This window comes from Thamnophis elegans, chromosome 8 (assembly GCF_009769535.1).
Source record: "Thamnophis elegans isolate rThaEle1 chromosome 8, rThaEle1.pri, whole genome shotgun sequence".
Classification (NCBI taxonomy): domain Eukaryota; kingdom Metazoa; phylum Chordata; class Lepidosauria; order Squamata; family Colubridae; genus Thamnophis; species Thamnophis elegans.
In genome coordinates, this window is record NC_045548.1 from 52,137,433 (window position 1) to 52,154,269 (window position 16,837).

A 16,837-nucleotide genomic window follows, 5' to 3' on the forward strand; every position below is an offset into this window, starting at 1 on the left:
AGAAATCTTATCCACCTTTTATAGTCTCAGCAACCCATTGATTTAAAAAAAAAATTTTGGAATGCCTCAGATGAATGATGTTTGAGACAGGCATACTATTTGGCAGCAAGCTAGATTCCTGGAATTATTAAGCATATTAGCAGAAATAACAATAATAATATTCAAAATCCATTTGTGGACAATTTCATGTGATAAGCTTAACAGTATTTGCTGCCATTTGTCATCATTCAGATTTTTAAAGCTAGGCAAGATAGGGAAAGTTTTAAGCATATTTTGGAAGAAGTGGAACACAAAGTGGACAAGATCCTTATGATGGTGAGTTTGGCCACCAGTCAATTAAGTATATAGCTCTCATGGTTGGTGAAAGCCTTCTGGGAGAACCTATGGTGGGGTTCTAGTGGTGGTTAATTCTTCCTTGAGGGAGGCATTCATTGCTCATCTTCTAAGAAGGCATTTGTTCCTCCCCACTCCAAGAAACCATGACTAAACCCAACTATACTGAGTAATTTTCTCTCCATATCTTCCTGTTTTAGGGAAGTTTGTGGAGAAGGTGATCATGCAACAGGTTTGGAGAGAGTCTGGATGAATTGTATTATTTAAACTGTTTCAGTTGGGTTTCAGGCTTGAGACTGATTGGTTGGTCTTTTGGATGATGTCTCACATGAGCTGGATGCAAGTAGTGCATTCATCCTTCTCAGGCATAAACAACCAAATCCATATGTGCAGAGTTCAAGCTATTTTGTTCTGCCTATAATACAGGAATCTCCCCAGACTGGCAGTCTTTTCCTGGAAATAGTTAAGGTTCCAAGGAATTTGGTTTGTAGGTCAGTCCTAGACCTTTTGTGGTTGTGCAATGCCTCCAGACTAACTCCATGGTTCAGCCCTCCTCTCTCCCACATTGGGTGTTTTCAGACAATCCCAAGAAACCATATCCTTCTGGACCAGTTTTGAGAATTGGGGGTTGGCGGCACTGCTTCAGCTGGTTTTCCTCCTTCCTCTGGCATTGGTGTTGATCAGGAAGGTCCTATCTTCAGCCTCTGCATTGTGAGGTTCCTTAGGAGTTTGGTACTTTATCCGGTACTGTTTAACCTCTATATGAAACAGCTGGGTCAGATCATACATTGCCATGAGGTGAGACATCTTCAGTATGTTGTTATCCAGGTTTGTAACTCTTATCCTTGGCAAATTAAGCAGTGCTGTTGGAGTCCTGTTCTGTTGTCTCAAGGCAGTAGGGTTCTGAATAGGGAACAACTAGCTTTGACTCAACCCTAGCAAGACGCAGCAACTTTGTTTCTGAATGGGGTGGAATTCTTGAAAAACATGTGGAAGGTGCAGTTGGTATAGAATTTGACAACATGGGCAATCATGTGTATTCCTCAATCAGTACACATTATACCTCTGTTCTGCAATCCGTATTGGCTGACAGTATTTTCTTCAAGATGCTCGTTTTGACTTATATGACTCCATATACATGATTCTGGTTTGAATAATTGCCTCTTCCCATCTCATCAGGACCAGCAGAAGAAATACATTATGGATGCCATCTATGAAAAAGTGTCATCTGGCCGGACCTAAGAAGAGACCCTTTTCTGGCATGGCCACAACCCGCTAAGGGTATAAAAGATATGGCTCTGCTGCTTTGTCTAGCGTCTGGCAATAGTGAGGAATTTTTGCAATACTAAGTCATGTAAAATGAAATCTGCCACTGCTTTTAATTCTGTTTTTAAAATTGCATATAGTTTTTATATGTTTATATATATTTGTTTTTAATTATTTTTATCGGATTGTTTTTACCCGTTTTGAGTCACACAGTCACTTGGGTAAAATAGGCAGAAATGTAACTCAAGAAATAATATTAATTATTCATTCTTGAACATAAATGCCACACTGTATGCAAAAACTTTTGAGAGGATTCAATTTTAAAATCCTTGTACAATCAAATTATCTCAACTTGAAAACACAATGCAACTAAAAATCCAGAAAATATAGCTTTGCAAAGATTCCTTTATTGTTGTTAACAAAGGAGATCACAGAATAACAAATATTGATAAAATCTTGGGTGAAGTAACATCAAAGTTACAGTGCCTATTGGTATTACTTTTCAAATGAAAGCCACAGTAATAAAGGGATCAGCAATCATTCACTATCAAAGTGTCATAAAATAATAGCCAAACTTCCAATTTTCAAGTAACAAAAACAATTCAATGGTAGAACAACACCAAATTTCCCAAGCAAGATCTTGCCAATAGTTCCATATTTATCACTAAATTTGAAATATTGAAATATTTTAAGCTATGTGGGGATATGGCATAGTTACCTATTCAACTATTTAACAAATATGGTAGAGTACAAGCAGATTATTATTCTGCACAATAAATTTGAAAACTATTTACCTCAACACAAAACAAACTTGCTGAAGTCAATGGCCAGATTTTGTATTGTAATTAAGAGTCTAAAACTTTCACAGGTCATTGCATCGTGACAAAAAACTAGGATGAAATGGAAGGGATGTTGTAAGAGCCCAGAAATGGACTCTATTGTTCAGACAAAAATGAAACAGAATTCAAAGTTTTGAGTTGATTCAAATGGCTATGAAGAATCTTTCTGAATTCTCATTCAGGCATACAAATATGCAATCTATAAAGAAATATGATATGAATACACATAAGCAAGTTATGCTTATTCCAGTTCATTCAAACCTACAGAACAAAGTTAGTGATTTTCTTAAGAGAATTTAACATATTTTATGAAATTGTCTTTTAAAAATGTTTACAGATTCCTGAGCCTCAAGACATTTCTGCCATTTCCTAGTCAATGTTTTAAAGATGGAAAATCTATTTTTTTCTTAATTTTGAAAGAAAGAAAGAAAGAAAGAAAGAAAGAAGGAAGGAAGGAAGGAAGGAAGGAAGGAAGGAAGGAAGGAAAGAAGGAAGGAAAGAAAGAGACACATCCTTATAGATAGAAATCTTAAAATACTGCAGAAAACTTATATAAGAGCATTATTTTATGATCAGAAGAAAATATATGTAGGGAGGAATTGCGTGGATTTTTAAAGCTTTTCAAAAAAGAAAAACCAAAAAGCTTCTCTAAAAAATAAAGGCCACATGATTAATTAGTATCATTATGTTTTCAGAAAGGTTTATTCCATCTATTTTGCTCATGTTACAGAGTGCAGAATGAAGCAAATCTGATCTAGTTTCCTAAAATCTTTTCACAGCTAGTTAGAAATAGTGGAAGAGCCCTTTTGTTGTTACTCACAAAGATAAATCCCTTCAAAGATTTGCATTTCACCTGCAAATTCTCCTTCACACTACTCTTTTCCACAATCTGTAAGTACTCTGTAGTTTCTCTTTTACTTTGCATATTATACAGTATAACTTAACATATTATATAAGAGCACTTCAGTCCCACAATGTAGGATTTGAACTTATGTGAACATTTGTGATGGCTCCAGAACATTTCAGAGGCTTACAAAAATACATTCAACTAAAGATTTATGAAAGGGGTTTTCTGTCTCTCAGTTCTCAGACTTTTTAAGAAAACAAGGTAAGGAAACCAAATAGTTCCCAAAATAGAAAAAATGCCCCCCCCTTTTTTTAAGGGGGTAACCCCAGAGAAGTGTGGATCTGTCCTTTAACCTGTTACAAACAAGAAGATTACTCTGGATTCCAGAACAGCTTTCTCATGAGGAAGTGCTCATCTTATCCTCCCAGCTATGAAAAATGGGATTTTCCTGCATTGATTGTTCTCAATTCTGAAAAAAAGAATGTATTTTTCAGAAATACAGTGAAACCTGAATTTAGTGGATACCTGTTTAATAGACTTCAGGTGTAGTGAATCAATTTCTCTCTACATTTTCTCCCAATTAATGGAGAAGAATTTTCCATCCAAGATAATCAAAAGGAGGCCTGTAATTTTCAACAAGTATTACATCATTTTTGGCAGTGTACATTATTTGTTCAGATAGCTAAATCACCTGGAATGATATAATTAGAAGTTTCATGGGCATTCAGAAGGAGCAAAGTCCATTCTGCAAACTGCACTGTTAGATCAAGGTTTCACTGAGTTTCAAAAACACGCATATTTAAGAGTTCTGCACATGAAGTTGCATACTTTACATTTTTATAAGTATTAAAGATCTACCATTTATTAGTCAGTCTTATAAATAATGCTAAGCAGAAAGAAAATTGTATCAGGGTATTCTTCAGTTTATAAAAGCAAACATCGAACAAAGTCTAAAGTGCAGACTATAAGTCATGATAATAAAGACAAAGGTGCAGCCAGATTTGCATCTATGTATACAGTTACTATTGAACCCTACAAAAATTTAGCCAGTTTACTATATAAAAACTGCCACGTACTTCTTATCACAGTACATCTTCCGGCCACTTGGTTTGTAAGTTTTGCTGAAAAGTCCAGCAGTCGTAAGCAACAAATTAAATGACCCAGTTTCACAAACGTAAGATAATACTGCAGAAAATGAGAGAAAGTCACACAATGTTGATTCCTCCTCCAGAAAATGCAAGTGTCCTCTTGTTGCAAGATGTTGAATTGTTGCTGCTGATCTGACTGCTTTTCACAAGTGATGTCTTCATTTCAATTTCACATGCAACTATGGCTGCATTCAATTCCATTTGAGCTCGGTGGACAACATAGAACATGAGGCCTATACTTATTACAATCTGTGAATGAAGCAGATACAATTGTCTTATTTAATATTTTCAGCTGCAAACATGGACATAAAAATATTTAAAGTACATGAAGAAAGTGGCTTTTTAAAGTGGCTTTTTTTTGCAGTTGAATTGTCATGTGCCCACAAATTACCAAGCAAGATTGAGAGTCAAAACACAGGTAGTTCTTGACTTACAACAGCTCATTTAGTGATCATTCAAAGTTATAACGCCACTGAAAAATGTTAATTATGACCATTTTTCACATTTACAACTTTTGTGGTATCCTCATAGTAACGTGATCAAAATTCAGACGCTTGGCAATTCACTTATATTTATGAGTTTGTCAAGCTTGTGTTTAATTAAACTATCTGTGTTCTTTTCTTGCCTTCTTCCAGAAACTCCTTTTCAATTAAGGGGGGGGGGGGTGGGTGGGATGCCAGTCAACCATGAAGTTGGCCTGGCTGAAGTTATTTTGAGACTTCAGTACTGAAGGACTGAAGAAGAGGGATAGGGAGGGGGGAATAGAGATAGTTCGGGTGTTGTAGTCAAAATACTTTGTCTTGGGAACCAAGGAATTCCTGCAAGCGCTCGGAAGGAAGGGACTCGAGTCACCTAGCAACTGGACAGTATCCTGATTCGACCTTGTGACTAATTGTTTTGAAAAAAGCTGCGGGAATTCAGAATTGGTTTTCACAATCCTGCGCCAATATGACATATCCAATAAACCTATTCTTTGAGATATTGGCTGCCTCAGAATTTTCTTTGCTATGAGTATGTTACTTGGAACCCTGACACAGTTGCAGTGTCCTAGGGTCATGTGATTCCCCTTTTGTGACCTTTTGACAAGCAAAGTCAATGGGAAATCCAGATTCATTTAGCAACTGTGCTACTAACCTAACAACTGCATTGAGTCACAACTGTGGCAAGAAAAGTCGTAAAATGAGACAAAACTCATTTAACATATGTAGAAATTGTAGTCATCAGTTGAGGACTACCTGTACCAATATTGAAGACTGCTCTTGCAAACGGCTGACAAAGGGTATGCAATGAATTATGTCTTTGATATAGATAAATGACCAACTTTATCAACACTCTAAGAATAGTTTAAGCTAATTAAACAAGTAATTTTAATTTAGATGAAAAGATACACACAGAGAGAGAGACACACACACCATGTCTAGTTTAATGTAACAAAATTAACATCTAGATATGATGTGATATAGAAAAGAAAAACTGTAAATGACTGTATACTACTGATGGTTTGAATTTCATTTCTGCCATTAACTTACTAGGCAATTTAGGCTTAAACAAATAAGCAAACAAAACAAAAAAACTTCAGATCTAAAGAGTGATTTTGGCATCTGTACAGCTCTCAAATACTAAAACATTAATGCCATTTCAAAAGACATACTGTATCTCAGTACAGAATACAAATACAATTTGTTTCAACAGAGTAATGTTATCTTTTCACAGAAGCCATATATTGATTTAACTTGGGAAAATTATTTAGAAAGACATACGCACATCACGCTGAACTACCTGGTGTTCCTGTGTCATTCACAATGCCACACATTAATATTTCAGTACTCTATGCCAAAAATTCAGTTAAAATATCTATTATGTTATATATTCAAAAGTAAGTAACATATTTTTTGCCAACCTGGCATGGGCTGAGATTATGTAATTTGCAATTTGGAGGATGCCAGTTTGGAAAGTCTAGTTAATGAATGACTATGCATTTTGCATACAAATATTTTCTGTCAATCTCAGATTTTTACCCCACTGCAAAGGTTCCTTGAAGTTTCGCATCCTTCACCAAACCTAAGCACTGCCAAGGATCACATAGAAAATGACTTTAAAAAGCCAGTAAAGGAAGACCTTAATGATATTTAAATTAACAATGGCCTACAAAAATATCAGTTACAATCTAAATTCAAATTTATGACAATCATCCTGCCCTTGCAATCACATGATTGCAACTTGGGCACTTAGCAATAGACTCACATTTCCAATTAGCTGCAGTGTCCCGCGATTATGTTATTCAATTTGCTATGGGTTAAATTGGAATCGCACTTATAACTGAGTGACTCGACTTATGATCGCATAGCTTGACTTATGACCAAAATAAGAATAGTCATAAAATTGGCCAGATCATGTGATGACTCAACCTATAAATTTAAAATGGAAATTGTGGTCCCAATTATAGTTATAAGTCAAGGACTACCTGTAACATGGAATCAGTGGTGGGTTTCTGCCGGTTCACACCGGATCGGGAGAACCAGATGGTGAAATGGACCCGGAAGTAACTTCCGGAATGCCTGCCCCGGCCCTGTCGCGCTCCACGCTCACCCCCGCCTGCTGGAGAGGTCCAGCAGCATAATCCACCAGATAGCAGAGGCAAGCTCAGGAGTTTTCTCCCTGTCTTGCCTCCTCCAATCTCCCAAAGTTCTTTCCCCAGCGTGTGATAGATTTCTACTGGATTCCCCTCTGTCTTTCCTCCTCCGATCTCCCAAAGTTCTTTCCCCAACGTGTGATAGCTTTCTACTGAATTCCTCTCTGTCCTGCCTTCTCCGATCTCCCTAATTTCGGCCCTTAATCCTCCAGTTGTCTATTTTTGGGAGGTTTTCCCCTCTCTTCCCCCCACCTTTTCATAGGAGTTCCAAAAATTTTTGCCATATGGCTTGGGGGTGATGGTCATGTGACTGAGTGTGCATGAGTGATGTCAAGTTGGCCATACCTGCCCGGTCACATGATTGCCAAGCCAAGCCCACAAAATAGGCCACACCCACAGAATAGATTTTAAAAAAATTGAAACCCTTTACTGCATGGAATGTAATAGGAAACTGCTGCCAGCATTTTATTATGTATTCCTTCTTACAGTTTTACCTATATTTATAAAAGATTTGTCCAACTTATAAAAAAATGTAAATTATTGTCATACATAGTTTTGCCATATATGCTAACACTAAGAAAATATTGATTTAAAAGCTTTGGCAAAATAAATAAAAATCCTAGTATTGTAATTTTGGGTTTGAGGAAAATGGCAAAACTCCAACTATTATCTATTACTGTTAACAAATATGAGAGGGAGCTACTTCTTTAACTGCTGAACCATTGCATTTGGTTCCAAAGCAAATATCTGAAAATCTTGCTTCAGAAGCTTGCTTCAATTAAAGCATTATTTAAATACAATGGCTTCTAGAATGGACTGAATAGTTTTTTTTTTCCTCCCCAGACATGAGCATTTCAATCAAAATTTAGGAATTAGGTTTTCTGTTAGGCAGGATATTCGGATGGACTAAGGAACTTCTATTCGTGGAAGGATCCAAATGAGTATGTTTAACAACACCTATAATGAAGGAGTACATTCCACACAATGCTATGGATATTAGATACAATAGCAGAGTTGTAAGGGACCTTGGAGGTCTTCTAGTCCAATCCCCTGCCTAGGGAGGAAACCCTATACCATTTCAGACAAATAGCTATCCAACATCTTCTTAAAGACTTCCAGTGTTGGGGCATTCACAACTTCTGGAGGCAAGCTGTTTCACTGATTAATTGTTCTAACTGTCAGTAAATGTCTCCTCAGTTCTAAGTTGCTTCTCTCCTTGATTAGTTTCCACCCATTGCTTCTTGTTCTACACTCAGGTGCCTTGGAGAATAGTTTGACTCCCACTTCTTTGTGGCAACCCTTGAGATATTGGAAATAACTTCTTACTAAGGGTAGACAATATGCTAGATATTTGGTATTTCAATTTCCATCAATATAGTCAAGATCAGAGACTATGGAAGTCCCAGCCCCAAATAGCAAGAGGGTACCACACAGATGCACCGATTTATAAAAGTTAACCTAAAATGCTATGAGAATAAATTGCTGAGTAAAGTCAAAACAATTTACCTGTAAAATAAAAATGAAATAACCACTAAAACTTTGTTCTGCAATAACATCTTCCATAGTGCGCAAGGTAGTTCCCAAGTAGGAGTTTAAAAGTTGAGTTGGAAGTAATCCAATGGAAGAAGCCATCAGGTAGTTTGGTAGTGAAAGATCTGTGATCTAAACAAAAGGAATACATATCATTAGACAAGCAAGTCTGATCAGTTTTTCACTCCTGCGGAAATGACAGCAATTTAACAACCCCACATTTCAAGACAGACAAAAGAAAGGAGGGGGGAAGTATCTGACTACTTAAACACAATTTGTCCAGAAAGATAAAGAAAGATAAAGAAGTTTGCCAAAGCTATATAGAAGTTTCAAGCTGGAGCATATCCTGGATAACAAAGCAGAAAAAGATACCTTTAGAAAGATTTTTCATTCATATGCCTTTTGTATAAGCCAGCCCAGAAAGAAGCATCATGGCAACTTACTCAGAATCGATTTTTTTAAGCTGTAGCTTTAAAGAATTCTTTCCTCTATTCTGGTACATTTGGGGGGGGGGGCATATAAAGTTTATATTCACATCTTTATTTTGATCTGCTGCCTCTTCTTTAATGCTGATGCCACTCTATCATATTGTTTTGCAACTTTTTGATTGTGGGGTTATTTATTATGAGATTGTACCATTTTATGACACTTGATACATTTTATTTTTTGCATGTGATTATTAAATTGAAATAGAAACTGCTGTGGTTGCTTTTGCTGGAGCAAATGCTTAAACCTGCAGGGTATTCAAAAAGGTATTTGTGAAGTGAGCAAGAGTTTGATAGTGCTGTGCATTTCTTCCCATAAGCTTGTTTGCTCTGCGTCAGAGACAGTACAGCATCCATTCTCACGCTACATCTCTCTTTGACTGCTACTGTTGAAAATCAAGAGTGTAATCTAGGAAACTAATTTAAATCGTACAGTAGGTCTAAAGTTATTTTTTTAATTCCTTAAAACTTCAGTTTTCCTTAAAACATAGGAAAATTTAATAAAATAGGTTCACACCATATTTATCATTACTCACTAACTATTCAAATGGTAAGTACATTTCCTGACAAACTATCCAACCCAGCTACATGCAGTAAGAGCTAAAAATCATTTTTTTTAATCCATGTTTTTCTAAATAACTTTTTTCACTTCATTATATATAAGTTTTATAGATTAGATTGCTATAATTTAGTGATTTTATTTATGTGGGGTAAATATTATTTTGTAATGATTTTAGGAGATAATAAGGATCCTGAAGTCCCACTTATTTTAGCTTCAAATTTAATTGTAACGGCTAAAGAAAGCTTGAAATTTTAAGGCTCATATTTAGTAACTGGTTATATGAAGTTAGTCCACTTAATGCAGGAGTACTAATTATCTGGGTAGATTTGCAAAGATTTTTTTTTGAAGATTATTGTATTTGGCCAGATTTTGATGTGGGCTTGTCTACTGCTGTCTTTTTACTTAGAGTTTGGCATATCTGCTTTCGATAGACATAAAATATATAGTTCTATCAGGCTAAAGGTCTTTTGAGCTTTGTTTTTCTATCTTTCAAACTAACAAAAATAAATGATAACAAGTTTTGTAATTTATAGTTCTATATATAACACATTAATAACATGCTTAAAGACAACTCATTTCATAAATGTAAGCAGCATAAGTTATACTTTTACATTTAATTACAGTTATACTTTTACATTTAATAAATGTAAATAATAAAGCCTTTCTGAAGATCACACATGAACCAGCTGTCTAACTGCTCCTTTATGACTACGGGGAATACTATTGTTAAATATATGAAAACTCCTTGACTATCTTAATTCTGTACTGTTTGAAGTTTACAATTAATTCTTTTAAAATATTTTTCCAACATCCTTTAATGTGGTGCATATAACTATGAATTGAATTCTGCAATAGAATGCAGAATTTCCTTTTTAAATCTTGCACCAATTGTTTCATTACAACCCTATCATACAGATTACAGACAATAACTCTCTTTTTATGATTTTGTAATCCCTTAAAGCAGGGCAGAGTCGGGTGACTCGATGGAGCTGAGCGTTTACTGGCCCGATGCCCTTCCTGATACCATACAGAGTTCGCAGTAGATTGTTTTTTGCGCCCCACAGACAATATTACCTTAATTATCTATTCTATGCAATAAGATTTTATAAAACATTTTCAAGCTTAACATAATATTAGATTACCCCTTGATATTTTAGATACATGCAGAGAAAAACTGGAGTTGTCAACGGACGTTTGATGGATGTGGAAAAATCCTTGATATGCCAATTTAAATTCTGGTGCAACATTCCTTGATATGCAATATTTTAATCCTTCAGCAAGCTAATTATAACTGGAATTATTTACTCACACATCGAGATATCCTGAGGAAGTTGAATAAAAGATGCCCTTGGCTTGGGTTGAGAAACATGGATTGGCCCAAGGTCACCCAGCTGGCTTGGTGGGAAAATTGTTTCAATTACCTGAGAATAATTACCCATGGCAATATACCTTTTTTTTAGTTTGAATTTTATCAATTTTTAAATTTTAGTTTACTATTAAAAGAAGTTTAAAATCCTAAAGATCCCAAAGGTGCTTTTTCAAGAGGCAACTGGCCTGAAAACACCTTTCAGACCACCATGATCTGGATGACTGAGAAGCTCCATAGGAAAAGATTATTACTGTAAATTAGTATTACTGAAGGATGGATATTATTATTAGTAAGTCAATATTCCCATTTAGGAATATTTAGGGAGAGCACCAAATAAAGTGTTTCCTGGAAAAAGATGAGTGACAATGTGCTTGTGCAAGCCATTATTTCAAGGAACAGAAAGTGAGACAAAGGGTGTCAAGACTCAGATGACTTCTGGGAAAGGAGGTTTGAGTTTGAGATCTCCACTGTATATAATTGTTAACTGAGAACTGAATTAAATTTGTTTAAATCTGAATTACTGCAAAAGGGATTGTCTAAAAATTAAGATCAGTGGGACATTTAATTAAAAAAACTTTTTATTGAAAACTTTTTGTTCCAGATGCATTTCAAAATCCTGAATACCATCATTGAAATCTGTTTTCAGTTATTTTAAAGTACTTTGGAATAAAGTAATGGAAACTCCTATATTCATAAATCAATGAATAAGAGTCTTAAAGAACATTAAATATGTTACCTATAACTTCAGGATCAGACTCATTCAACTTTTGTCATTTTTATTGGATACTTCAAAGAATGCATTAAAAGAATGTTTGTCTACTTTGAACTGGTTATACAAAATGACAGACACATTTATGCTTAGATGTATATTCTATTATTGTTCTAATTTTGGTGGAGTGTCTTTTAGGTGTTAATGGGGCTTTGAGGAAAGATGTTTAAGGCATGAATATGATTTGAATCATATATCAACATTTTGAAACATACTAGTATTGAGAGAACTACAGATTTACCAGGATTATTCCTTTGCAATAGAAATGTATTATATGTATGAAATGCTACCCTCAATTACAATCTTGGACTGATGACTTACATACACTCTCTGTTTATGAACTGGCCTTCTACTGTTATAATGGAAAGATTGATCAATATTATTGCATCTGCTCAAGATTTAATACTTACTTTATATTTTTTTAAATATACAACTACCTTTTTCTTTCACTTTATTTTTCTTTTTTATATCTTTTTTTCTCTATTTGTGTACACTAAGCCAAAAAAAGAAATGAAAATATATTTTGCATATTAATTGCACTACAGGCATAACAACAGGTATAGCCTTCAATATGCTTCTACAGTTTCCCAAATAAAATCTTTTTAGATGTCTTCTGGTAACAAACAAACAACGCTTCCCAATCAATCATAAAATGTAAATTATTTCAAGGACCAAACACAAGTACTAAATATATATTCATCCTTTGCCTTGAATGCAGGAAAATACAGAGGTGTTATGTTACAGGCCAAAACCAACTATTCATTTTAGAAAAATATGAAGGTTAATTTGGTACATTTTTTAAGATATAGAACCAGCACAAAATTGGCTTTATTTTAAGCACAATTTCTTGTAAGTAGAGGAAATACAAGGTGATTCTTATGTTAAAATAACTCCTACATCATAATTGTTTTGGAAGCTCCTTTGTGATGAATCAAGTTATGTCAAATTTAAAAGCCATATACTGTCTTCTAAACACTGAAATAAGTAGGATAATAGTCTACCAATATCTAAACATATATTGCTCTCATTGGTTAGGAAAGGTATGCTAGGAGTTGTAAAAATGTTAAAAACCACAGCTTTCTGATAATCAGAAGCAGATAACTGATAGCAAGAAAGCATAATTTAACCTGTTTTCTGCCTGTGTTTCCTTCCGCATAGCACAGCTTTATTTATTTTTTCTAGATGCAAGAATATATAGCAAAGTCTTCTGTCCCCAGGGAATAAATTGCTGTACACCACACAGGAAATGCTATATGACAGAGATTTGAGACAAGAAAAACAACTAAATATCGCTCTCCCTGTTTCTCAGTGTCAAGTTACATTCAAGGAAGCTTTCCCATTGTGGGTTATTATTACATGCATCTGCAGGGAATATCTGATATTGATCATATATATTGATCAATATTAATATCTGATATATTTATCTTCTTTGAACAATCAGTGCAGATTTAAGAACTCTTCCAAAACACTACCTTTGGGGGGGGGGCGCAAAAGCATATATTCTGATTATTTCTGGATTCTGACTTTTCCTATCTCTGCAATTAGTATAGTATAGCCTTTATTGTCATTGTACATCCTGTATACAATGGAACTGATTGATAAACCAATTATTTGCAACCTCTTTGCCCTGTAACTGGATCTGAACTGGTAGGATAGCCAATCTCACAATATCTAGCCCTTCTGAACTGTAGGGCTCACAATCCTGTGCAAGATGGGTCTGGTAGGAGCTCATATGAGACACCTGGAGAGTAGCAACGTGATAAGCCCTAAGCTGGAATCGGCACTGGATCCAAGAAGGAACCTTTCACCTGCAATTTGTTAAACAAGGCACAACTCCTTGACAGTTACTCACAGAGAAGAGTGCATTTTGAAGTCCAAAGGGTATCGGTGTAAGTCTAGCCAAGGCCACCACCTTGAGGCCGCTTCCTCCTTCCACAACGCGGATGACCGCGCTGAGCTTCTCGCTGCCCTGGATCCTCGCCAGCACCCATCGGGCCAGGAGTTTCTTGCAGACCACGTGGGAGATGAAGGTGCCGATCACGACACCCAGAACCATGAGACCCATGCCCAGCACGAAGCCGTAGAGATAGCCGGCGGCCACGTTGAGTAAGATGTAGCCCCAGCCGCAAGGAAAGGACACCACAATGAAGCCCACGGTGAAGAGGAGCACGCCGGCCAGGCTGTCCAAGCTCTCGGCCCAGAGCATCAGGTCCCGCAGGTACTGGCGCATCAAGGCGAGCGAGGCGAAGCAGAACATCGCCAGGAAACAGGCGCTCAGGCAACTCTTGCACCAGCAGGTGCCCAGCAGGCATCCCGAGCAGTGCCACGTCCTGCTTTCCCCCAAACCGTGTCCCGCTTCGGGCAGCTGGCAGAGCAGGAGCTCCACCGACGGTTCCTGAGAAGGATGAGGCGGAGGGCAGTGATACAGCCCGTTCTGCTCCCCGAACAGCAGCGGCTCGCCGGACGCCCCTCGGCTCGCCGCTTCCGCCGGCTCGCCCGCGGCTCCCAGAGGCTGCAGCCAGCGGTTCAGGTCTTGCCGGGCTCCCTGAGCGAAGGCGTGCTTGGTCGCCCGCGAGAGCAGCTGCAACGCGGCGGCCCCGGAGCTCCACATCGCCGCCCGGCGTCTACAGCGAACTGAGCGCGGCGAGGCGGAGGAGGCGCCGCCGGCGGGCGAAGGTCGAGGGAGAGCTGCGCCTTCCCTGCTTCGCTGGATGAAGACGCGACCGCTCGCTCATCGCCGCCGCAGCCGAGGAAGGCGCCGGGGCTGAGGAAGGCGCGAGCTGTTCTCTTGCACGGCGGTGGTCTCCTTTTACCCGGCGGTTAAGCGGCGGCGGCGACCAAAAACATCGCGGCCTTGCCAGAAGGGACGTCCCGCGATGAAGCAAGAGCAACAGCTGCGGCGCCCCATTCCCAAGCGCTGCCGAGGCCCCCTCAGCTGGGCCGGCCGGTGCCAAAGGCCGCCGCGACTCAGGCGCAGCCGCCTCAAAAAGCGCGCGGCGAAGCGGCGGCGAGCGCGAGGTAGAAAGACGCCGAGGATGCGTCGATCCTCCGCGGCCTGGTGGGGGCGGATGGGCGGCGCTGGGAGGGGGCCGGCCGAGATTGCCGCCGACGTCGCCTCCTCCTCCTCCGCCTTCTCCTCTTCCTCCCCCTCCTCACGCAGCGGAGTTGCAGAAAGAAGGGGGTGCTCGACGCGTTTCCAGAAGGGCGCTGTTTCTTCCCCCCACCTTTCACACCCCGTTTCCGTTGCGTTGTGGTGCAAAGATAAAACACCTCATAAGTGTGCGTCCACAAGGGTCTCTCTCAGTCTCTCCCTCGCTGCGGAGTCTGCCACGTCTTTCACCACAGACGCCCTCGCAGTCATAAACAATATTTTTTTAAAAATTTTTTTGGCGCGTAGGGCGTCGTGCTTGCGGATCTGAACCTTCCCGACTCCTTTGTCTTTCTGTCCAAAAGCTCTCCTGACCTGAGTGCGGTCGCATCGATCTGTTTACACAAATGCACTTTCACATTTATCCGCACAGCTCGCTGGCCTCCGACAGGCTTGTGATCTGGTGCTGATGTTTGTTCACAGCGCGCAAAAACCGCAGCCTGAAGTGCTGTACAAGGGGATTTGCCTTTGGGACGTTATTACCATATCAAATACCTCATAAAGGATTTTGCTTTCAGTTGGAAAGAAATGAAGCGTGCGGCTTATAAAGAACATAATTACAAGTTAGCTTCATAATCTGTAATTTAACACAAATAGAATCAAAGCTGATGAAAGAAGGAAAATGGAAACAAAATTGAAATCCAGCCACTTACTGAAACTTAGCACCTGGCTGGCTTTATTTGCATTTTCTAACAAGTTATATACCACCTAAAAAAGTGAAAACAGGGTACCACCACGTTTGCATTAAGTAGGAAATAACTTGGAGTTTCAGGATAAACTCTGCATTGAGTTCTTAAATATGTAAGACCTATTTTGATGTAAAGTAATATGTGATGCATGATGTATGCAATGGTAATGTAATGTCTATGACATATAAATTTTAAATAAGTGTAAGTTTGTTCTTTCGTGGAATAGAACCACTTAATTTTCAGGAACTGAGATGTTTACAAACAAACCCTAGGTGAAAATTTTGGGGGTGCTTTTCCGTAACACTTTGTTTCCATTGGAGCTTCAAAATTACAGAGGTGCTGGCAAAAAAAGATGTAATGTTTTATTCTAAACTATTTTCTCAGTTAAAGCAACTAGTTCTTAAAACATTCGGTTTTAAGTTTAATAAACTATTTGCACCCCATTTTTCCTTTCCTTTTCCACCCCACCCCACTGTATTACAGTTTATGGAATCAGACCTAAGGACCTTGAAAATCACTAGTGCAAACCCCATGCCAGGAATAGGTATTAATAGTGATCTGCCTAAGGCCATGATGGTGAACCTATGGAACACATGCCACAGGTGGCATGCGGAGTCATATTTAGTGGTACACCAGCTGTCAGCTGGGTCGCACACGCATGCGCCGTTGGACAGAGAGATTGAGTAGGCACATGTGTAAAATAGTGCACATGCACAACTTTGGCACACTGTAAGAAATAGGTTCACCATCACTGGCCTAAGGTAACCCAGCTGGCTTCCATGCCTAACAATGGACTAGAATTCAGAATCTACATGTTCTCAAGTAGTATAACTGAGTCTCTGTTTAAACATCTCCATCTTCACCTTACAGAGATTGATAAAACATTGGTCTATTTCTTTAAGTAACTACCTTTTAGCTCCCCTTCAGTTGCCATTCTCTTCTGTTGTAGCTGTTCTATTTAGGTTACAAATAGATTACAATTCTTGGGGGAGAACACTAAAGAATGTAAAGGTTGATATCTCTTCTCCCCATCTTGTATTATTTTCTTACTATCTGCTCATAGTACTGCACCCACCCCTTCAGTGGTGGGATTCATTTTTTTTCTACTATCGGTTCTATGGCCATGGCTTGGCTGGCATGGCATGGTTTGGTAGGCATGACATGGTTGGTGGGCGTGACAGGGAAAGGATACTGTAAATCTCTATTCCCTCCCCACTCCA

General features: G+C 38.4%; 1 protein-coding gene across 1 annotated transcript; it reads right to left on the minus strand.

The window, feature by feature from the left end:
- Positions 1-1,986: 1,986 nt before the first annotated feature.
- On the minus strand, positions 1,987-15,340 carry TMEM64 (transmembrane protein 64). The gene is made up of 3 exons (XM_032222705.1): positions 13,633-15,340; positions 8,572-8,727; positions 1,987-4,682 (listed from the first exon to the last, which is right to left on the minus strand). Exons 1-3 carry the CDS (start codon positions 14,389-14,391, stop codon positions 4,491-4,493), a joined length of 1,107 nt encoding a protein of 368 aa, XP_032078596.1. The 5' UTR covers positions 14,392-15,340; the 3' UTR covers positions 1,987-4,490.
- Positions 15,341-16,837: the final 1,497 nt, after the last annotated feature.